The sequence below is a fragment of the Mixophyes fleayi genome, chromosome 5 (assembly GCF_038048845.1).
Source record: "Mixophyes fleayi isolate aMixFle1 chromosome 5, aMixFle1.hap1, whole genome shotgun sequence".
Taxonomy (NCBI): Eukaryota; Metazoa; Chordata; class Amphibia; order Anura; family Limnodynastidae; genus Mixophyes; species Mixophyes fleayi.
The window spans coordinates 147,508,386-147,533,482 of NC_134406.1; the positions used below are offsets into that span (position 1 = coordinate 147,508,386).

General features: G+C 40.5%; 1 protein-coding gene across 2 annotated transcripts in view; it reads right to left on the reverse strand.

Annotated features, from left to right (window-relative positions):
* Positions 1-298: 298 nt before the first annotated feature.
* Positions 299-25,097, reverse strand: part of FBXL7 (F-box and leucine rich repeat protein 7) — a 229,938-nt gene continuing 205,139 nt past the window's right edge. For both annotated transcript variants that reach the window (XM_075212918.1, XM_075212917.1), the window contains 2 exons: positions 8,251-8,862; positions 299-1,618 (listed from right to left, as the gene is read on the reverse strand). In XM_075212918.1, coding sequence (XP_075069019.1) covers positions 882-1,618; positions 8,251-8,862 — 1,349 coding nt within the window. In that variant the 3' untranslated portion in view covers positions 299-881. The remainder of the gene's footprint in view (positions 1,619-8,250; positions 8,863-25,097) is intronic.

Below are 25,097 nucleotides of genomic sequence, written 5' to 3' on the forward strand. Positions count from 1 at the left end.
TTTGTCAGAGTATAATAACCATGTAGCTAATTTATAGCACAAGGTCAAAACAGAAGTACATTTTAAGTTTGGCAACTTAGTATGAAATCTAATGAGGCTTATGATATAAGAAACAATTGCTGTACAATAAATATATATGGAGATTGATATTGGCAGTGTTAGATCAATAAAAGGATTCAAATTCGCAATCTGAAGCTACAATATGCTAAAGCCTGTAATGTGCAATTTAAAGTTTCCTTAATCCTTCAAGATTAGCAAAAGCCTATTATAAAGAACCAAATGAAAACTTTGGCCAAACTTACTTAATGCATTTTTATTTCTAATTTAATTAAAAAAATCTGAAAGAAATAATGCAAAAACATATTAATACAACATAATTGGTAGTTCAATTTGATTATAATTAAGTAGTATTGGCGCTAACATTAGCATCTTCCTCTCTTGAAAACTGTGCTATACTGCATGAAATGCTATCTCAGATGTTCACAAAGCTTCTCTCCCACTTATTCTTAAGCATGTTTTATTTTGCAGTTTTACCAAATTGACACTATATTCACAATAATATGCAAAGCACAGGTTTTCCTTGTGATTCACTCAATTTCAAAAAATACCAAATCAACCTTGATTTATATTGGTATAAAACACACATGCACACACATTATGCATTTATAGCATAATGCATGATCATTATACATCTAAATATTTGAAATGCAAACAAACAAAATTATAAAAGCACTCCATTACTTTCATCATACAAAAGAAGCGGAACCTCATATTGGATAAGTTGCTGCATGTGTAAGTTTATGTTCTGTGTTTTAGACTTTTATCCTTTTACCATATGGTTATTAATACTTAAGATAACATGTTTAGTACATTACATGTTCTCAGAAAAATGCAGGATTTGTGTGTTCAATTATACACCGCTTGCAGTGCCGTTTGACAAACCGTAGAGCATCAACTGACACGTCACAGTCCTGGACATTTAACATCTGCAGGTCAAAGCAATTGGCAGCAACAATCTGAAGCCCTTGACCTGTTATGCTTTCACAAGACTTCAGGCTCAGACGCTTTAAGTTAAAGCAGTTAAGGGCTAAAAACTCCAAACCAATGTCTGAAACTAGAGGGCATTTCCCAATATCCAATGATTTAAGTTTTGTGCAATTTTTTGCTAGGTACTCCACGCCATGATCTGTAATGCCTTCACAACCTCGAGCATTGAGGTAGCGCAGCTTACTGCAGTACTTGGCAATGTAACGGATGCCCACATCAGTTATCCTTCCACAGTGGGCTATGCTTAGGTACCGCAGACGAGATTCCAATTTAGCAATCTCGCGCATGCCAAAGTCACTCACAAAACGACAGTCACTGACACTCAATTCCTTGATGGATGTACAGTATATCATGATATATCGTAGACCTTCGTCAGTGATGCGGATGCAGCGACGCAGATACAGGTGAGTAAGCTGAGTGCAGTGAGCGGCAATAGTGTGCAGTCCTTCATCTTCAAGCACAAAACAATCTGTCATGTCCAAAAAACGTATTGATATCTGTTTGCCATGCATTGGAGACAGCTTTATGGAAGCCTCACGGGTCAGGCTGATGCAAGTCACTTTAGAACAACCTGCAAAGGAAAACATATTGTTTAAATAAGATAAATGAGTTATTACACTTATAAATCTGTCCCCACATTTTAAAAGAATCAGACCCTTAGTTTGTATGTAATGCGAGTGTACTATTCATAGTTTTTTCAGTTACATAGACTTTTTCCTGGTCTTATATCTGATGACTCTCTGCACCATAATTATCATCTGCTATCTTTATCTCTTTGTTCTTAAGATTTCTGCCCATCTCATCTTTGGAACTTACCATCTAACGCTAAAAGACTATTTCTAATTTTTAAAAGATTTCATTACATTCTTTAAAAAATTGCATGAAGATATATTCTGTCTGTTTACTGGATTGCATGTCTGGTTTCTCTCTCTTCAAAAGTTTAAGGTGCCCTAAGATTGAGTGCTTTTATATTTCTAATACTACAGTACATTATGCAATACTTTTTCTCATAGGTCTCTAACACACAACTCATCTTACCTAAGGTCCTGCTATGCATTGCTAACCTCATTGAGTCAATTATTTAAATAGAAAACAACACCATAATGTTTTTTTATACTGGCATAAATGTCCTGTAAAAACATATGCATATAAATTATTCTTCAGACAAAAACAATCCTATGATTTTGTTTCCTTTAACTAACAAAGCTGCTCCCATCTATTTTTAACTTCTCATTATATTTTAATATATCACACAATCCTTTTCTTAATATACTGTTGCGTGAATTGTTTGCCTAGTTCAGCTAGTCATGGCAAGTTCCAGTGAGGTGCATTAACTGCAAAGGTTGGGTTTACTTTTTGAGCTACATATTGAAGCTCTGTTTCCAAGTAACATTGTAAGAAGAAAAAGAACCGGCCATCTGCAGGTGGCACATGGCTAAGAAACTACACAGATGTATTAGGAAGGGGCTTTGCTTGACTGGTTGGTAATGCTTTGGTGGGGGTCCTCTTAGGAGACCAACATTGTTTGCTCAATACATCAAAGTCCTGGTACTTTCAATGAATGTTGACTTCTGCTGGCCAACTTCTAATTATCTCTGTACACAGAAGGAGGGAGCTGGACTAGATATAAGCATTGGTTCATGTTCGATAGAGTGATGAGCCATCAGGAGTCATTTCAAGGCCCTTCTGCGTAGCTGTTTTCCTTTGGTTCTCACAAATGACTGTGGATGTTGGCCAGAAGATGATTTCTATAACTATTGTTACTGATATACTGCTGAGGTAAGCAGATGGCCGGGTCTCATGGGAGGAAGCCAATCTGAAAAACTAATGTGGGAAACATTTAGGAGAAAGGGTTTATTAGTAAGGTCTATTCGTCCTTAGGTATTAGTAAGGTATTACTCCTTTTTAATATCATCCATATCAGCAATAATTACATGAAACAGTTGGGCAGTTCATTTTGTGGTCAAATTATAAATGAACATTGTAGAATGATTACATTTCTTTTTCAAACAATAACATTTGAACAAAGTACATATCAGTGTATCTCTGATTTACTCATCAAAAATAATTGTGCATATGTTTTAGAGTAAAAACAAGTTCAAGCTGATATCCATTTTAAACTGTGGAGATATTAGAAATTAAAATATTAGATGGCCCTGTGAGCACTGCTTTTGCGCCACTAATTAGTCTCAAAATAGCAATGAAAACAACATGCCAAAACTAGAGACTACTTATATCACAATTTATAGTCTGTAAAGAGATACTGTGGATCAATGCAGTTCTGCATAGCGGTTAAAGAGGGGAGACTTGTCCTAGTTAAATATCTAAACACATTAAGCAGCACAATACAGCTTGCCTTAGAGGTTCAGATCATTTAAAAGTATTTTCAGATAGATACATGGTTTGATAAACTACATTTTCTGTGATATGTATCTTATAGCAGATTTTATTACATTTAAATGTAATTTCATTACATTAAATATGCACATGCTGCATATGTTACAATTCTCTATGCAGACAAAAACATGATGATCAAAAATGATAAAAAGTAAACATAAGGTCAATATAGTGAAACTATAAACTTAAACATGTGGTGCATAGCTAGAATGCACTTGCCCATACGCACACATGTCCATAATAGGGATTTCATAGTTTTGAAACGAAGAAGGCCAGAAATCTCTGTGCCAGGGATTTTAAAGCCAGTGGTGGAAGTACAGTGGGTGTAAGGGGTGCTATTGCTATGGGGCCCAAGGGAGAAGGAGGGCCCATAAATGCTTGGTCCGCATCCCCTCTGCAGACCCCACCCCCCACACGTCTTAAGAGGCCTCCATAGCACTCAGTGAGGCTTCCTTTCAACTTTTTATAGCAGAGTGAGGGGGTGCAAGAGGCTACAGCAGCATTGCTGGGCACCTACCCAAATTTTGCAATGAGGCCAGGGGTAAGCTGGGCTGGGAGGCAGGGGAAGATCTGTCCCCCGAGCCGCACCCGTAGTGGGCTACCTTGGGCTGGGTCGTTTGGCCACCTACATTTATTTCCTTTAAAATGGTCCTAATAGGCTGCTGAGTCGAGTCTTGCCCCTCAGGCTAAAATTTGCCAGCCCTCCCCTATGTGAGGCCCAGCAATGCACTGTTCTGCCTCTGTATAAAGCCACTGATATTGGGCAAATAATTGTGTTGGAAGCAGAATATATGCACCAGACAACATATGATCACCTTCGTCTCCTTTTCTAACATCCAGTTAGAAAAAGAGCATCTGATCTAAAAAAAAATGAGCTAGTTGAGGATTTCTGTTGAAAAAATTAATCTGTTCTACGAAATGTTATTTAGGGAAAAAAGTAAATCGTATGATATTAAAATTTTACGGTCTATATTACAAAAAGATCAAATTATATAAGTAAGAGGAAATAATATATTTCATTCAAGTGTCACATATGTCTGTATTTAACTATTAAGTGAATGCTTATTCTCTGTGAACATTTTATTATAGATGACAAAGACACCTAATGACTAGATGGAAAAATTGACAAGCTGTATGTTAGATGCAAGCTCTAAAGCTCTGCACACAAGAGCAGAACATCAAGAGGGGTAAATGCAGGATTTGAGGAGGGAGGTTTCCACGGCACACCCCCAGTGGGCGTGACCAGCATGCATGGGGGTGTGGCTATAATTTTAGACAGTGCTAGGCAGCTCTCCAACTCTTCCAATTCCCTTTAAATACACGAGCAATGCTGCGTGCACTACTGTTAGGTGCATGCAGCTCCCCCTTCATGAGCAGAGCAGTGTGAAGTGGGACATACCTCCCAATTGTCCCTGTAGTCGGGACAAAGTCCTGACTGAGTGGGTCAGTCCCCAAACTCAGAACTGCCCCACCAGAATCAGGACAGCTGGCAGACTGTCCTGCTCTCTCCTACCTGTTCTTCCCGCTTTCAATACTTGTTGCTGCTGCTTGGGTCCTAAGTTCAGTTGTGCTTGTCTGAATCCTGGAATGTTGGTTCCCTGTTTGGAAATAGAATAGGTACATGACATATAGAAATACCAGCAATGAATGAACACAGTAGCCCCCCTTGCCTCTATGTAGTCTGACATTAGATCAAAACAACTCATGTTTTATTATTAGCATACCTTTCTTGTAACCAGCCTGACTGTAAAATCATTTTATTCACCTTTAATAAAAAGACCTATTTCCCACAAACATACCCAACATTAAATAGTTTATTAAATAAACCTATTTCCTACCATATATTAAATAACTTGCATTCACTTCTAAGAAATAGCAATATTTTTTCCAAAACTCTGCCACACATTTAATTAATAGTGCCCAAACCACCCCAGCATTAAATTAATCATCCCACCCTATATTGATAAGTCTCCACCAACCCCACTATTAAATTAAATTACCCCACCATCAACCCAGAAACAAAATAACACCCATTAATTAGCCACTACCTACCTCACACATTACATTGTCACAAGCCCCGTGCCATCACACGCACACACACACACACACACACACACACACACACACACACTACATTGCCACAAGCCTTGTGCCATCACACATACACTACATTGCCACAAGCCTTGTGCCATCACACACACACACTACATTGCCACAAACCCCCTGTGTCATCACACACACACTACATTGCCACAAGCCCCATGCCATCACACACACTACATTGCCACAAGCCACGTGCCATCACACACACACTACATTGCCACAAGCCCCATGCCATTACACACATCATACTGCACAAGCCCCCTTGTCAACACACAACATTTACATCACACCCCGCTGCCCTCACACACAACACTGACTCAGGATCACTCACTTACATTTAGGTGCACCTCTGCTGCATCGCTCCTCGCTGCTTAGACAGGAAGTGAAGTGGGCACTTCCTGTCTGAGACCAACCAGCAACAGGCAGCCTCCCGATTGCCTGCCTGTTGTTGCCACTGACCACCAATGATTTGGCCCTCCCCCGCTCGCGGCACCCCCTGCTCGCGCCGGGTGGGGAAAAATAAATAAAACCTCAGGCACACCGAACAGGACAGGGATTTCTAGAGACTAGGAAACCCCCCCCGCGTGCGCCCCTGATTAAACACAGTTGAGCCTTTCTTATTGAGTGGCACAGTGGTTCAATGTTTAGCGCTGTATTCTTGAAGCACTGGTGCCTTGGGGTTGATTCCGAACCAGATGCTATCTGTGTGGAAAGTACAAGTTCTTCCTCTGTTCACATGGGTTTCTTCCAGATGCTCCAAACTTTTTCCCAAGGATCAGAGGCGCAGAGGCTGATTTTTATAGGGTTTTTTTTCCTCATCCGGTAGGTGTGGGATGAGGTTCTGTTAATTAGTCACTGCCTGTACTCTGCATTCAGTGACAGACAGCCTGGCAGCAAATCAGATTTACTGCCAAAGTGTCTCTCATGAGGATCGCAGGTCGCGGAGCTCTTAGGGCTAGATTTACTAAGCTGCGGGTTTGAAAAAGTGGGGATGTTGCCTATAGCAACCAATCAGATTCTAGCTTTCATTTATTTAGTACCTTCTACAAAATGACAGCTAGAATCTGATTGGTTGCTATAGGCAACATCCCCACTTTTTCAAACCCGCAGCTTAGTAAATCTAGCCCTTAGTCTTTTAAGATGAGGTCATCTTTATCTCCTGAGGCTAAGCGAGATTTCCTGCTTACTGTGCAGGAAGTGTCTGCAGTTCCACTCCTATGGTGAAAGATGTCAATACAGTGGGCTGTGGACATGATGTGGCTGGGGAGACATGATGTGACTGGGTGGCAGCCATGATGGGGCTGAGGGTCAGCCGTGATGTGGTTGTAGAGAACATGAACTATAACCTAATTTATGGTGCTGGTTCTGGGATGCTTTGCCTGTCAGATGAAATTACAGTTTTGGACTTTAAATGGTATGTTGGTTTGCCTTGGTAAAAAAATGAAAAGAGAGCTTTTGTGCAATACCTTTACAATGTGAAATTAGGGGTGATGATACTTACATTTGTTTGGAAATATATTCAGGTGGTACAGTGCTGATTTTAGGGAACTGTCCTTACTGTCAGGATGGTTGGACTTTTGTCCCAGCTGTCTGGAGGCACACTGCAGAGTAGTGGAAATTAGTGTTGTGTGCCAGTGGGGCATACAGCAATGTAGGGTTTTATTTGCTAGGCGGTTAGGGGGTGGCCTAGTCCTTCTTACGTGGTAGGAACAAAAGAGGTTCAACCACACCCAGAGTGGCCATGCCCCCAACATGCTATAGTTATTTCCCCTTCAACAGAACACCGCCCCAAAACAGCAGTGCACTAGCTCTGTTCAAATCATCTATGGAAGAGGCCCCAATAATTTGCTGTATCATGGTGCCAAATTCCTCTTCGTGGCACAGCTAAGGACAATTGACTGTTTAAATTTCTCCTGGTGTGTGTTTCTGGGTACCAGTGTAGGGATATTTCTCCATAAAGCAGGGACTGATTCTTTTGGCTGATTTATACCAAACTTATATTAGGGCAGCAATAAATAAAGACATTTATATTTTGAATATAAAAAAATAAATAAGATAATATAATTATGCTGAAGATAAAGTATAGCTTAGTAGCTTTCTGTACAGTTAAATTACTATCTCCAGCCTATTGGCATATATACAGCATAACAGCTACAATAGACAGCAATATCCATCTTCTCTTTGGTGGCACAACAAAACTTACCAGGGGTCAGCCAAATGGACATTAGAGGAATCTCGGGACAGTAACAGTGTGCAGTGATTAGTTAGTAGATCCAACTGGCTTATGCTGTAGAAGGAACCACTACTAAAAATCAATCACAAATCAGACTGCTTGTCATTAGATTACATGGCAGTGCACAGCTCATTTATGAAACATGAGCACAGTCAGGACATGGATTAAACTCCACTGGTATATTTATTATATAGTATTTATAGTAACTATTAACAGTACTTATTACAATTGCTGTTTACAAGAAGCATTTTTGTTAATAATATAGGTTTTTGTACTATCAATAAAATTGACAGTTTTGGGTAACAGGGAGGTAGCACTCCATATAATTTTAACGATAATTTAACATTAGTTTTTACCCAGCAATGGTTTTACCTTTGTTTCAACTAGCAAAAGAGTCCTACAAAATATGTTTTCTTATAGGGGTACTTCCCTCTTTAACAACAGCATAATTGCAAACAGTTTTTATTTACCCGACACATCCAGATGCTCCAAGTTTGGGCACAATGACACCACGTCAAACACTGCCTCATTGGAGATGTTGTAACAGTTGGAGACTTCGAGTCTTCTGAGTTCTGGGCAGCACTGAGCGATGGTGTAGAGCCCTCGATCTGTGAGCCTCCTGCAGCCACTAACAGTTACTGTCTCCAACATGAGACAGACGTTGGGAGTATCCTGGCAAAGTCTACGGGTCAGCACCTTTAAAGCCCTATCCACACTTATTGTTTCACCAGTCAGTCGAATAGTCCTCCATAACCGAGGATCCCAAGCAAGATTATACCATCGTCGGCAGACCCGAGCACAGCGACAGAGCTGGTTTGTAGGTAGGTATGAAAAAATCTGGATAATGCATTGATCTGGCAATCGGTCAATATTCGCTTGTTCCTTCTGATGTCTCGAGGCAAGACGTATTAGAGGATGAGTGAGGCGTGTGGGAGGTGGGGAATGAACTATAGCAACAGTTTCTCCGGTGACGGAGGATGATGAAGTGGATGATCCTCTCCCATTCTGGAAACTATGTAGGTTTTTTGGGCATATGAGTGCAGGACTTGGTGTACTGAGCGTCCGCATGCTCAAGTCAGAATCTGAAAGAGTTAGGAAAATACATTTAAAATTAAAATATGAACTGTTTGCCAGTCATTGTCTTCTAATTTGGAACTAAGATGTATCATTGTGGAAATTTTAATGAATTCAGACATTTCAATTGAAAACATTTATATCAGTGTTTCCCAAATCCAGCCCTCAGGTACCCCTAACAGTGCTTGTTTTTTATATCTCTTTGCTGGAGCACAGGTGTAATCATTAGTGACTGACGCAGTTTGAAAGATCCACAGGTGATAGTAAATATTATCAATTGTGACCCGTAAAACCTGCACTGTTAGTGGTCCCCTAGGACTGGGTTATACCAAGAGATATTTACCTGCATTCTATCACTATAAAGAATATATTACTACATAGATTATGTCCTGTTCACAACTATATTAAAAAAACATACAAAACATACAACATCCTGTCGAGAAAAGTTTTCCTCTCTATGCAAGCTCCCATTGGCTATATTGAAGGTACCTGTAGAGTGAAGGCAACACCTGACAGACGTCAATGGCAACTGTCCAATTAGGTTTAGCATTCACTCCAAAGTTACTTTCAACAACCATTTAAATTTTTCCCTGCACCTACAGCGCCTGCAGAAAGAGAAGGGGGCTTTTCTTGAGTAGAGTTCTCCTGTGATGCCCTAAACTATACAGTGATGAGAAAATAAGGAGAGTGAGGGATTTTTCAAGCATGATCTACAGTATAGATCTGAATGTAAAGAATGCTAAAAGCACAAGAAATTAAAGCTGTGCAATGGTGCAACATAAGTTATACTTACACATAGCTCCCTTCTGTACTTTTAAAAGTACTTATTGCTACATATGAATTATATTTCTCTGGGAACTTTATTAGCCAGCCTGTGCCTGCTGGTCAGTAGCCATTTCATTAGTTTGCCTCACATTTCTTACAGTACAATAGTGAATATGTTTGACACAGGATTATGAGTTTGCCCTGCATAAGTAAGACTGAAATAATAACAAGCTATAACCGTATAGTAAATCTGCCTATACACCCAATAGACTGTAACTGACGTCTTCAGTACATCCTTATTTGTCATAAAACAAGAAAATAAACTATTTTCCCCTAAAACATTAAACAAATCTTTAACAATCCCCTACAGCGGTTCTCTTGTCAAACTGTCAATGAAGAGGTAAACCTCGGTGCCAACTGTTTTATGATCTTTGTGACAGCTACTGACATTAAACTGGGGAGTTTCTCCATGAGCAGGAACAGGAGAGATAACATGAAGGTTGTGTGTATAAATGTACTTAAGCCTCTAGAGCTATCTTCTCGTTTACTTTCCAATAATTCTCCTTGTCAAGATCACCTCCTGGGTGGCCTGTCTCCAGTTCAGGGGTTGCTGGAATACTACCAAAGCCAGACACATCTGCACACATTCACAGATGATTGGCTTGGGGCAGTAACTAGTAAACAGCATATCTATCATTCCAGAATTGCATTTCATGGGTAACAGTTACTATCCTGAATGGACAAGGCAATATTTTAGCAACTGTCTGCATTGCGGTGATTATATTGTGCTACGTGTACATAATTGATGCTATTTATCATATGTAACAATATGGTTGAAGAAATACACCCACCAATACGGAAAGAAATGAACTGCAAAAAAATAAATGTAAACATATAGGTATTGAAATAAAGGAAAGTAAGTGTTGGTGTTGCAAAGATTAAATATGCCACAAACTGATATAATAATGACAGTAGTTACAATTGCAGCTGCTGCTCCTTGTTTGTAGATTAAAAATGGCAAATGCAATATCTGCTAAACGATAAAAGGTCGACGAGAATAATAACGGGCAGCCAAAATATAAGTGCTTAACCATATTTGCAACAATTTCACTAATTTAAACAAATTAATATTACATGTACAATGTTTTATGTGTGTTTTTATACATATTATTATTATTATTATTATCGTTTATCACCAAAAAGGATACACAGCGCTGCACAGAGAGTATACGGTAAAACAGTAGAACATCAGAGCCTCTCACCGTAACTTAAAATTTTAGCAATTGGGGTGAGAAGCAAAACTGCCGCCACCATAGACCTCAATTTTAACCAAATTAAACTAAAATATTCACAAACTGCGCCCCCCTTCAGCATTGTGCCCTGAACGGTTGCACCTCTCGCACAGCCCTAGTTAAAGCCTGGCCTCTCACTGTAACTTGAGAAGAGGGGGACAAAATAGGGACTAAATCAGCACAAGTTGATCAAGTGCTAATGGGGAGGGACCGAGCAAACAGGGACAGAACCACTGATTGAGGAAAGGATATAAGATACAGGTATGCTGGCATAGGTCATGAAGGAGAAAACACAAGTAAAGAGCTAGTGTAGCAGATGGTAGAGAGGGAGGCAGATGCAGAGCAGCAAGAAAGAGAAATAAGATAAGTAGTTTAGGATGGATTGAGAGGGGAGAAGTGGGAGGAAGAGAGGCCAGAAAGAAGGAGGGTGTAGTATTCTCACTATTGGGAGACATGTTGAGGTTTTTATACACTAATTGCTTTTCCCGCAAAGTGTTAGGAAATGCGCAGAAAAACAACACCATTGAACAAACAGGGAGCAACCTCTGATGCCTGCCAATAACAAGCTTCACCAGTTGCAGACTGTCACTGCACAACTTATTTCAGTGTCCTGGATATTGTAATTTGGCCGAGATACCATAATGGCTTGTGCAAATTCTAGGCCCCAGCACCATCCTGGCCATTGTTCAAATAGGTCATCCGGACCGTCCAGGGCTCTGTATCACCTAGGCCCCTGCATCATCATGGTCCCATCTGGGCTCTGCACCATAGTGAAGCCCACTATACCTATTGTCCCATTTGCTCCTTTTTTGTCTCTCATTACCCCGTCCCTTTAGATTGTAAGCTCTCATGGACAGGGTCCTTTACCATATGTCTCATGTCTGTACCCTTTGTCTGCCCACTCTCCATCTTCCTCAATGTCCTTGTTTTGTCTTATGCTGAATTGTTTTTGTATGCTATGTAATTTATTCTGTTAATTGCATCCATTAATTTATTATTCTGCTTATCTGTTCCGACTGTTGTATAATTTAGTTTGTATGTTCTAACCCCCTATGTACAGTGCTTTGGAAGCCTTGCGGAATCATATAATTAAAACATAATAATAATAATAATTACAGTTCAGGGGGTATATTTACTAAACCATGGGTTTGAAAAAGTGTAGATGTTGCTATAGCAACCAATCAGATTCTAGTTGTCATTTTGTAGAATGTACTAAATAAATGATAGCTAGAATCTAATTGGTTGCTATAGGCAACATCTCCACTTTTTCAAACCCGCAGTTTAGTAAATATACCCCCAGGTGAGAGATGACAAGCGAGTAAATGAGGATTCAAGTTGCCTGCAGGGTGAGAAATGGTCTGATCCTGCAGATGTTTTGAATGTGGAAGCATCATGATCATCATCATCATCATCATCATTTATTTATATAGCGCCACTAAATTCCGCAGCGCTGTACAGAGAACTCACTCACATCAGTCCCTGCCACATTGGGCTTACAGTCTAAATTCCCTAACACACACACACACACACACACACACACAGACTAGGGTCAATTTGTTAGCAGCCAATTAACCTACCAGTATGTTTTTGGATTGTGGGAGGAAACCGGAGCACCCTGAGGAAACCCACGCAAACACGGGGAGAACATACAAACTCCTCACAGATAAAGCCATGGCATGGTCAGGAATTGAACTCATGACCCCAGTGCTGTGAGCAGAGGTGCTAACCACTATGCCACCGTGCTGCCCTCATGATTCAGAGATGTATTAAATGTTGCCAGTGGACTTGCGAGACAGAGGAAAAGGTAATGATATCCAATATAGAGATGTGTGGAGGTGAGGAAACTCAGAAAGTTGGAAACACAATGAATTTAGTTTTAGCTATATTAAATTTAAGGAAGTGAAGGGACATCATAGGAGTAGTAGCAGAAAGACAGCTGGAGGTGCAAGAAAGGTGAGAGGTCAATGGAGGAGAGATAGATCTGTGTGTTATCAGCATATAGTATGGGAGGCCAAAAGAGCTAATGAGCTTGCCAAGGGAAGAAGTTAGGCTATGCATACACTGGCACGATGATTGCACGAAAAACCTCCATTCAGCGGACATCCGACCGTTTGGTCAGATATCGTTGAGTATGTACAGTGACATGGTGATCTAAAGTCGTCCCAAAGTGCCAATCATCCTTTCATTTGTTTGATCGCATTGTTTAATATTTTCCGACCAATCACCGACCGATCATGTAGTGTGTATTCATTCATGCTCACAATCTCCATAGAGTTTTCTTTTCAGCCGATACTAGTGATAATTGTCCAGGTGAATAATGGTAGAGAGTGCTGTAGAATAAATAATTAATTTGTTCGTTCTGAGACAGAAAGTTTCGTTTCAGAGTAACAGAAGCTAACAAAATTCTTTAGGACATGTATATAGCTATAACAAGGCATTTTAATCAGTGTGACAATGTGAAAAGAATTAATGAATGAATATTGTGCTGTCATTCTCTGAAGACTAGAGGACCAGATGCAGAGCACAGATCTGAAGGTAAATCGTGTCAGTGTGTATGCATGAATCGCCAGACTGATCGGACCTTCAGTCGTAGGTACAATCTTTTGAGATAACAGGTCTGTCGGAAAATTCTTCAGTGTGTACCTAACTTTACAGTAAGAAGAGAAGCGGCAGAGAATCTAGCCTTGGGGAGTGTAAAGGAAATGGGGTGGGAGGTTGAGTCAGGGGTAAGGACAGAGAAGGAGCCATTAGAAAGGTAGAAGGAGTCAGGATAGGACAGGATCACACAGTCCAAAGCCATGTAGGATTAGTAGGAGAAAGGGTGGTCCACAGTGTCAAAGTCAGCAGGTCCAGGAAGATGAGTAAAGAGAAATTACCTGAAGATTTGGCAGCAAGAAGGCCATTAGTGACATTGACAAGGCCAGTTCCGGCACCCCTGTGACAGCACCGCGGCACCGCCGGGAGCCGCTGAGCACACTTTGGGAACCGCTGTTCTATGCTATAGCATATCATTCAATACAAGTAACTCTACTTCATCTGTGTTGAGGATTGGAAGTGGAGGTAAATGAATGAAGGAAAGTGGACGAAGCCAGGGAGGTGGGGTCATGAAAGCTAAACAAAAAAACAAAAAACACAACAAAAACTGCCTGCCATGTGGAAAGACTGCTGCTGTAGGGATGCAAAATCCAGGATCCCAGAAGCCTATTATGGTAAAAAGCTGCATTTTATGACTTGACTGATTTAAAAGAACATAAATGTTGGAAACCACAGTTTTCCATAAAATGATGGAGGCAGACAAATAGATTGCCAACAACAGACATGCTGTAATAGTAAATCAAAACAAAAGAAGTTCTCCCAAATAAGCGCTCCCTACTGTCTTTCAGCCTAAACACACAAATAAATGCCACTGCATCCAACAATATATAAAACAAATAAGTACAGAAGGCGCAGGCAGTAAAATACAACGTTTGCTTCTCATGAGATTAAAACATATACAATGTCCATTATAGAATCAATTTCCGCTGATTATCAAAAAATATATAGTCTCTGATAATTCTTTTCATCAAGCAACTCCTTAAGGTTCTTCTAGCAGCTCCGAAGTAGTGGTTGTTAGAGATTTAAACAGAAAGTAGAAAAAACACTGGGTTAGTGGGAGAATTCCCAATCACAGGATGACATATACCGAGGAATACCACTAGATATATTGTGGTTATACTATTATGATCACACCACCACACGTGTACACAGGGGAGCTTTATCGATAAAATTTGTATGAACTTATCCAAAGGACTTACATTAAACAGAACTCCCGTTTCTCAGGTAAAACTCCTTGCCATTTGGAACTCTCACGATAGTTCATAACCCAATCGGTATATGAAAGACAGGGGAGAGTGCTATCTACTGCATTACCTTAGGAGTTTTATTCGTACACATAAAATCAACATATAAATAAAAAAACAATTTAAAAACAATTGCATAGGAAATCCTGATAATGGACAGTTATATCACTCCTACCAGAAGGAAGGTAAAAGCCAGCGTGTAAGAACAACGTCCCTGGCACAGACAGCTGGATGATTGCGAACCTCCGTATGGTAAGGCACTGATACCAAACAGGATGTGCCGTGTTCTTCTGACGCGTTTCAACTCCGCCTCTGGAGTCTTTCTCAAAGTATACACGGAATATACTTTGAGAAAGACTCCAGAGGCGGAGTGAAATAACTGTCCATTATCAGGATTTCCTATGCAATTGTTTTTTAAATTGTTATTTTATTTATATGTTGATTTTATGTGTACGAATAAAACTCCTAAGGTAATGCACTAGATAGAACTCTCCCCTGTCTTTCATATACCGATTGGGTTATGAACTATCGTAAGAGTTCTAAATGGCAAGGAGTTTTACCTGAGAAACGGGAGTTCTGTTTAATGTAAATCCTTTGCATAGGTTCATACAAATTTTATCGATAAAGCTCCCCTGCAGGGGCGGATTGGCCATAGTCCTTACAGGGAAGTTTCCCGGTAGGCCGATGGCCTAACGAGGCCATCTGGAGGCCACCTCAGATTTTCCCGGGGGGGCGTGTTTGGATGCGGCGGGGGGAGGCACGTACAGGAAAGCAATCTAAAATATTGGTGTTCAGTGGGCAGCAACAGGCAGCCAATTGCTAGGCTCCCATGGTGCTGTTCGGCAGACATGAAGTCTGACTTCACTTCCTGTCTGCCTGATGTGAGAAGAGACGCTGCTCAGAGCAACTGAAGGTAAGTGAGGGGGGCTTAGTATACTATACTATACTAAGGGGGGTCCTATACTATACTAAGGGGGACTACCTATACTATGCTATACTAAGGGGGCTGCCTATACTATACTAAGGGGTGGCTGCCTATACTATACTAAGGGGGGGCTGCATATACTATACTAAGGGGAGCTACCTATACTATACTAAGGTGGGTTACCTATACTATACTATACTAAGGGGGGCTACCTATACTATACTATTGGGGGGCTACCTATACTATACTATACTAAGGGGGGCAACCTATACTATACTATACTAAGGGGGGCAACCTATACTATACTAAGGGGAGCTACCTATACTATACTAAGGGGGGCTACCTATACTATACTAAGGGCGGCTACCTATACTATACTAAGGGGGGCTACCTATACTATACTATACTATACTAAGGGGTGGCTGCCTATACTATACTAAGGGGGGCTACCTATACTATACTAAGGGGAGCTACCTATACTATACTAAGGGGGGCTACCTATACTATACTATACTAAGGGGGGCTACCTATACTATACTAAGAGGGGCAACCTATACTATACTATACTAAGGGGGGCTACCTATACTATACTATTGGGGGGCTACCTATACTATACTATACTAAGAGGGGGCTGCCTATAGCATACTATACATTTGTCCTGCATAGCTTTAGAGATGACCCACTGTGTGTAAAGTCATCACATCTAGGTTTTCCTAAATGTTACTACAACCAAATTCCTGTAGTTCTAAATCCCGCCTACTTTTGTGTTGGCCCCACCTACAGTTATTTTGGTCCCACCGACATGAGGCCACTTCAATAATTTTTTCCAGGGCCACTTTAAGTTTCCAATCCGCCCCTGCTCCCCTGTGTACACGTGTGGTGGTGTGATCATAATAGTATAACCACATTATATCTAGTGGTATTCCTCGGTATATGTCATCCTGTGATTGGGGATTCTCCCACTAACCCAGTGTTTTTTCTACTTTCTGTTTAAATCTCTAACAACCACTACTCGGAGCTGCTAGAAGAACCTTAAGAAGTTGCTTGATGGAAAGAAATATCAGAGACTATATATTTTTTGATAATCAGCGGAAATTGACTCTATAATGGACATTGTATATGTTTTAATCTCATGAGAAGCAAACGTTGTATTTTACTGCCTGCGCCTTTTGTACTTATTTGTTTCATATGCTGTAAATAGTGTATCACAGTATTCACAAGAAAAATACTTAGGGGTAAATTTATAAAACTGTGGATTTTAAAAAGTGGAGATGTTGCCTATAGCAACCAATCAGATTGAAGGTGTCATTTTGTAGACTGTACTAAATAAATGATAACTAGAATCTGATTGTTTGCTTTAGGCAACATCTCCACTTTTTCAAACCCACAGTTTGATAAATTTACCTCTTATACTCCAATAAACTGTTCTGGATCATTTTTAAAAAAAACTGTAACAAAATACAAATTACAGTCAAGGCCAAAAGTTTTGAGAATAACACAAGTATTGGTTTTCCCAAAGTTTGCTGCTTTAGTGTTTTTAGACCTAAATACTGGTATGCTGAAGTAAAATTACAAGCATTTCAGAAGTGTCAAAGGCTTTTTATTGACAATTACATTAAGTTTATGCAAAGAGTCAATATTTGCAGTGTTGACTGTTCTTTTTGAAGACCTCTGCAATTTGCTTTGGCATGCTGTCAATCAACTTCTGGGCCACATACTGACTGATGGCCATCCATTCTTGCCTAATCAGTGCTTTAAGTTTGTCAGAATTTGTGGGTTTTTGTTTGTCCACCCGCCTCTTGAGGATTGACCACAAGTTCTCAATAGGATTAAGGTCTGGGGATTTTTCTGGCCCTGGACCCAAATTTTCGATGTTTTGATCTCAGAGCCACTTAGTTATCACTTTTGCCTTATGGCAAGGCAATCCATCATGCTGGAAAAGACATTGTTCGCCACCAAACTGTTCTTGGATGGTTGGGAGAAGTTGCTTTTAGAGGATGTTTTGGTACCATTCTTTATTCATGGCTGTGTTCTTTGGCAAGATTGTGAGTGAGCCCACTCCCTTGGCTGAGAAGCAACCCCACACATGAATGGTCTCAGGATGCTTTACTGTTGGCATGACACAGGACTGATGGTAGCGCTCACCTTTCCTTCTCTGGACAAGCATTTCTCCAGATGCCCCAAGCAATCTGAAAGGGGATTCATCAGAGAAAATGACTTTACCCCAGTTCTCAGCAGTCCAATCCCTGTACCTTTTGCTTTTGCAGAATATCAGTCTGTCCCTGATGTTTTTTCCTGGAGAGAAGTGGCTTCTTTGCTGGACTTCATGACACCAGGCCATCCTCCAAAAGTCTTAGCCTCACTGTGTGTGCAGATGCACTCATACCTGCCTGCTGCCATTCCTGAGTAAGCTATGTACTTGTGGTGCCCCGATCCCGCAGCTGAATCAACTTTAGAAGACGGTCCTGGCACTTGCTGGACGCTCTTGGGCGCCTGAAATTTTCTTCACAACTATTGAACCTCTCTCCTTGAAGTTCTTGATGATCCGATAAATGGTTGATTTAGGTGCAATCTTACTTGCAGCAATATCCTTGCCTGTGAAGCCCTTTTTGTGCAAAGCAGTGATGACTGCACATGTTTCCTTGCAGATAACCATGGTTAGCAGAGGAAGAACAATGGAAGAACAATGATTTCAAGCACCACCCTCCTTTCAAATCTTCCAGTCTGTTATTCTAACTCAATCAGCATGACAGAGTGAGCTCCAGCCTTGTCCTCATCAACATTCTCACCTGTGTTAACGAGAGAATCACTGACCTGATGTCAGCTGGTCCTTTTGTGGTAGGGCTGAAATTCAGTGGAAATGTTGTTTTTGGGATAAAGTTCATTGTCAAAGAGGGACTTTGAAATGAATTGCAACTCATCTGATCACTCTTCATGACATTCTGGAGCATATGGAAATTGCCATCATAAAAACTGAGGCAGCAGAAAAATAATATTTGTGTCATTCTCAAAACTTTTGGACATGACTGTACAATTTTGGCAATTTCGTTTTAAGAAAATATGATTTATTAAAATACATGCTTTGTAAAATTCAATTGTATTTGGTTGGCAGAAACCTGATAAATACTATTCCTAATACTGTGTAATGCCTGTTGACATTCAAAGCATTTCTCATACTGTAAACTTTTGACATTGAGGTGGTGCAAGTATCTGTACAGCATCAAAACATTCCACAATTTTCGAGCTAAAAAACTGCTATAGAACAAAAAGCATACTGTATTGGTAACTGCTAATAAAGAAATGTAATATATAAAAAATTAAAGTTTCCTTTAGAAACTAAAATCAAATCAAGATTAGGCATTTCCAACAGGGGGTTTACCTCCCAATGCTGTAGTTCAGTGCTGTCCATATTTTTACACGAATGCAGCCACATATATGTTACAAGTATGTGCTAGCCTATGATAGAGTCTACAGGGTTTTATTGAAATGGTAGGGGCCACAAAAAGACTTGGAGAGGCACATTCGCTCTGTGGGCCACCAAATGAACAGCCCTGTTGCAACAACTTTCCATATGTACAGCCTATAACCTACTACTTTTTGGCAAAATATTATTTTTTAATATTATCTCTAACATGGCTACAGACTGAGCCACAAATAGGGATCATTGTTCCCTGCATTTTACAACTATGAGAGAACTGATTTTTCTGTAATAAAGCCACCAGTTATTTTTGGGGCCTGCATTGTAATATCACCAAATATCTATGAGTCTGCATTGTAAAGTCACCAGAGATATGGCGATCTGAATGGGTGCTGTGTGCTCTGGTGTGAATGCAAATTAATGGAATTGAAGGAAAAGGAGAAGAGAATGGAGTAGCTAGGAGCTTCAAAAGTGCTAGGAACACCCCCTGGGATGTGACCAAGCCCCCATCATGTTGCCAGAGAGGTCAACGTTGGGATATATGATATATGCATGTTAGGCACTACGATGGCCTCTGCATTGATATCTATCACTAAAATGTTCTCTGTATTGTGAGTCACTCGGATGCTCTCTGTATTGTATAAAGTTTACTAGAATTAGCTCTGTATTGAATATTGGTCAATTTGGGATGTTGTGTGTGATTATGGCTTTTTGAAATGACACATTTCCCTATATTTCATTGGTTGTGTACAACCACACCCACAAAAACAGACCCACAAAGTTTTAGCAATGCCCATTTTTCTGTTTCGGCGCACTGCTAGAAGAGTTTGGGCCGCTTTCTTGTGCTTGTCTCTCCATTTCAAAATTACTAAGCCTTTCCCTGAGTTCATAGTCCCATGATTATATCTGGTCTTTTAATATCAGTTGTTTGATAGTTTAAATCTAGAGCATACTGTTACGAGCCACGGCGGTGCCCAGCCGCCGCGACTCACTCACCTGCGTCCCGGCCGTCGCTATGGCGACCGGGACGTCACTTCCGGCCCTGACCCGGCCGTTGCCGGGGCAATGAGAAGACGCTTCAGCGCTGCGTCCCGGCAATGAGAGGAAGCCGGGCGCAGCGCTCACCATATGTTCTAGCCTGTGGGCTAATTAATGCAGCCTATTAATTATGCTGGGGGCTGTGTCTAATTCAGAGCTAGGCTCTGATTGGTGGCCACTGGTATTTAAGGCAATGAGGTCTGCTGCCTCATTGCCGGTTATAGCTCCTGTGTTCCAGTCTGCTAACCTGCTAGTTCCTGTCCTGTATCCTGATATCTCTATTTGACTCCCCGTGTATGACCCTTGGCTTTGATTTGGACCTTGCTCGTGTTTCCTGTGACCCTGATCTTTGGCCTGTTTACCCGTTCTGCTATTTGCCTGTGACCCCTGACCTCAGCTTGTTCATCGCTACTGTTGTCTGCTGCCGGCCCTTGACCTCTGCGTGGACCTGACTCCTCTTGCCTGGGTTCTCCCCAGCTGGTACGCACTTCACGACCCTCTGTCAGTCTGCGGCCCAGTCTGTCCCCACCATCAGGGGCTCCAGTGAACACCTGACTGGCAGAGTAGATTCCGGGTTGTGTTGTGCCGGCTGGAGGGGTTCCTAACACATACATGTATTGTGCATGAATGCACAGGTAAAAATATGTATCTTTACAAAAATCTATCATACAAATGACATCTTAAAGCATGAAGAGGCGTTGCCTGAATGACCAATGAGTCTGACATCATTTATCTCAAGAGAATTAAAGTACACGCTGACTTAAATCAACTTTCTTAACTCCCTTTAGTTCTAATTCTCACAAGGAACGCTTGAAAGCTTTCCTTTTGAGAATATAACACTCATGTAAACACACAAATCATATAAATCCTCTGCTCAACAGATGAACAAATCAAAGACATCTGTTAAGAACATCTCTGTGAAGTGGCTGAGTAGATCACTATTTTCGCCTGCACACCAGTGGGGTACAAAGAAATCATGCTTGTTTATACCCTGTCAGCACCTTTCCTGCAAGCAGTTATATTCGTTTTGTGTGAGAGGAGGTGCAGTGTGTAATGTTCCGAAGGAATGTTAAAAGATTATTGTGTAACATTCCTAACAATATGAATTACAACTTTTATTCTTTTAGAATGTGGGATTATAAGAACAATTCTGCCTCTGGAATGTTTAGTAGACATATATAATAGACTTGTAGAAAAATCTGTACCAGAGATACTGAAGTAGAGATAAGCAAAGTTGTGAAGGAATTTTAAGCAAATTGTGGTGCAGATGTGGTAAAAGTGTGGGCAGGACAAGAATGATGGGGGAAAAAATGACACACCCCGCACGGAATGGGGCGAATACTCTGCAAAACAGGTTTGAAAATTTCGCTCATCTCTAATGAAAAATTGGAAAGCTAAAAATTCAAAGTAGATAACATGTTTTTAGAAACAAAAATTCTATGCAACAGTGTCCTACAAGAGTATTCAAGGAGCATCTGTAAACACAGTTACTTAGATCTTAAAATAATATAGATTGAGGGACATTTATGAAAACTGTTCTACAGATAAATGTGTAGTAAATCAGGTACTACTCTATCGTTGCTCATTGTCCCTAATTTAAAATTGCATTTTTGTCCTCAGAAATGCCCTCTTTTTCAGTTTTGACCCACCGCACATTAACATTCATTTATTCTATGGCCTCTAGGATGCAATTCTTACAATCTGTTCTTATTTTAAATGATGGGGATTGCAGCTCTTCAAGGTCTGTCCAGTATCACATGCTTAGGTTTCCTGACTCAGCAGCAAAGTGTCCCTGGAAAGTATTTTGGAATGTTGGCAACTATGTTGACAGGAACATAGGAAGGATTAACTCTGGCAAGTCTTATTGCCGGTAGGTTCATAAGATTTGCCAGAGATTTGCTGCCGGTGACTCCTAGACATATAGGGATGAAGCTGTATTGTTGGGTGTTTTTGCAGGCCATAGAGTTTTTCGCCATATGATATATATATGCCCCTTAAATACTCTAACATTCTATAACCACTGTATATGATCATATATGTATTTATTGTGGCTATTGTAATGAAATTTACACCAAATGTCAGCAACAACCCTTGCAATCCACACATGCACAGAAATCAAACCATAAATGTCCATAATTTAAATTTTGTGTAATAATGGGAAATGACACAGGGAAAAAGTATTGAACACAATGAGAAAAGGGACGTTCAAAAAGGCATGGAAAGCCAATAAACCAGCTGAAATTGATCAGTAATTAGAAAGCAATCCTGTCAGCTGGTTCAGACACAACTGATGGCCTATAAAAAGGTGTCTCATTACGAAGGTGTCACACAAGAAACATCTCATGATGGGTAAAAGCAAATAGCGCTCTTGAGACCTTCGCTACCTTATTGTTGCAAAATATACTGATGGCATTGGTTACAGAAGGATCTCTCAACTGCTGAATGTTCCAGTGAACACTGCTGGGGCCATAATACGGAAGTGGAAAGAACATCATTTCACCACAAATCGGCCATGACCAGCTGCACCTCGCAAAATTTCTGATAGAGAAGTGAAAAAAATTATCAGAAGAGTTGCCCAGGAACCAAGGACCACATGTAGAGAGCTTCAGAAAGACCTGGAATTAGCAGATACAATTGTTTTAAAGAAAACAATAAGTAATGCACTGAACCGCGACTAGTTTCTCCTAGTGTCTTGAAGCGGTCATTAAAAACAAAAGCTTTGTACAAATTATTAAATAAATTTCAGGAAGCGTGTTCAATACTTTTTCCCTTTGTCATTTTACATTATTACACAAAACTTAAATTATGGACATCAATGGATTGATTTATTTGCAGGTGTGGATTGCAAGGGTTGTTGCTAACATTTGGTGTAAATTTCATTACAATAGCCACATTAAATACATATTTACTGAGAAAAATGTTGATGTGTTTTTCTTTAAAAGAGTACATGTCATAGGGACTGTAACATGTTTGGCTGCTCACCATAAATTAGGTGTGTAATGTAATTTAAATGTATGTATTTTAATAAACAATTTGTTGTTGCTTAAACTTTATAAGTTGCACTTTTACTCTGGTTCCCTATTGGACCTATTGAACTTTGCTGCTGTCTGTACATAAAAGCGACATCAGCAGCATGAAGCTAGCATTGTGATCTACGATGATTTCAGTTTTTCTGAAAAGTCATAATAATAGTAGAGAAAGATCTTACGGATTCTAATTTCAGTGAGCATATCCTAGGTTAGCTCTGTTCAGGTGATGGCTTTATCACCATAGGCCAGCCCCTAATAATGTTCACCTAATTTTAAAAATGTGTATGAATTTCAAGTTTGGATGCATGCAGAGGCGGATTGGTCATGGGCCTTACCAGGAATTTTCACAGTAGGCCGGTGGCCTAATAAGGCCATCCATAGGCCGTCTGATGTATTCTTTTTCATTACATTTCTTTTTTTAACTCACCGGGCACTGGTGGAGTTGAGATCTTCTTTATCGGGGCCAGCCCAACACAGAGTATATTGTGATTACATATTCTGTTACTGGTTTACTACTGCTAAATTTAGTTGATCATTTTGTCCTACTTTATATGTATTAGTCAAAGTGTACCCATCACTCGTACACATAGAAGGCAGCCATTATGTGGGTGAACCAATAATCATACTTCCCAATTGTCCCTATTTCAGCGGGACAGTCCTGATCCTTCCCCTAACTTTGTCCCATAGGTGAGAAAGTTAGGGGAAGGATAGTATGTGATGGGGGGGGGCCATAGTCAGCTTTGTACTAATCCCGCCTCCTTTTGTGTTGGCTCTGCCTGCAGTTGATTTAGCCCCTCCCACATGAGGCCACTTCCAGAATATTCTCCAGGGGCCCTGGATGCAAGAATTCACTCATCTTTTTTAAACTTGCACATTATATGACACCTCATGTAGAATTATGTATACCATATATACTATTTATAATTGTGTATATATATTCTTATGTGATCTTAATCCTGCTAGCAACTGTTTTGTCTCCTCAGTTATCTCTAATGACTACTCATAAATACTGACTAATATATTAAGCAATATCTAAATTGTTTGTTTGTTTTTTACTATACTTCAAAATATCCTAATCCTTGATCCCTGATTAAATGATTCTCAAGAATTCCCAGCTTCAATTTCTATGAAAAGGAGATTAGCATCAACTGTAAATCACAATCAAGCCTGTAATCTGTGTTCTTGGCTTTCTGCTTTCATTAAGACAGTCTAACAGACATTTAGTAAAATATATTAAGAAGCTGTTAACCAACAGGAAACACTTGGCAACGAGATAACATTGTAGGTATGGCACTATAATCATATATCCTAAATGAGAATGAATTTAGGATTGCAGCCTTCGAGACTGAAATCGTAAGTGTAAATTGTGGGATGGGTATGCTTTACCGATGTCCAGGGGCGGATTGGCCATAAGCCTTACCGGGAAAATTACCGGGAGGCCATTGGCTTAATGAGGCCGCCTGTAGGGCGCCTCATGCACCACTGTTTTTTTTAATGACCATATTTTTTGGTATACATATATATATTTTTGTTATACCCAGCGCGGAACACTTGGGAGTGGGGCCGGGTGGCGTTTGGGGTGTTGAAGGGAAGGGGGTTGGCGCTTGAGCGGCGGGTAGGTGGTGATCAAAAGATCACATCCTATTACAGGTAACAGCTGAAACAGTGTCAGAGCAGGAAAGATGCAGGCTGTCCCCGCCCCCAGTGCTGGGTGCCCTGCGCTGCTATGCAATCCCGGGGCCGCTCTGTAGTGTAAAAACAGGGCGTTTTAACCTCAGGCTTGAGGAGCGCAGCCCTGGAGTGAACAGTTAGGGGCTGTGCATGAGTCTTCTGTCCGCTGAAGACAGCGGTGGAGCAGACATACCAGCCCAGGGTAGACCAGTGCCATGTCCCTATCACAGCTGGGACGGTGAGAGGCCCCTGGACGGACCCGGAAG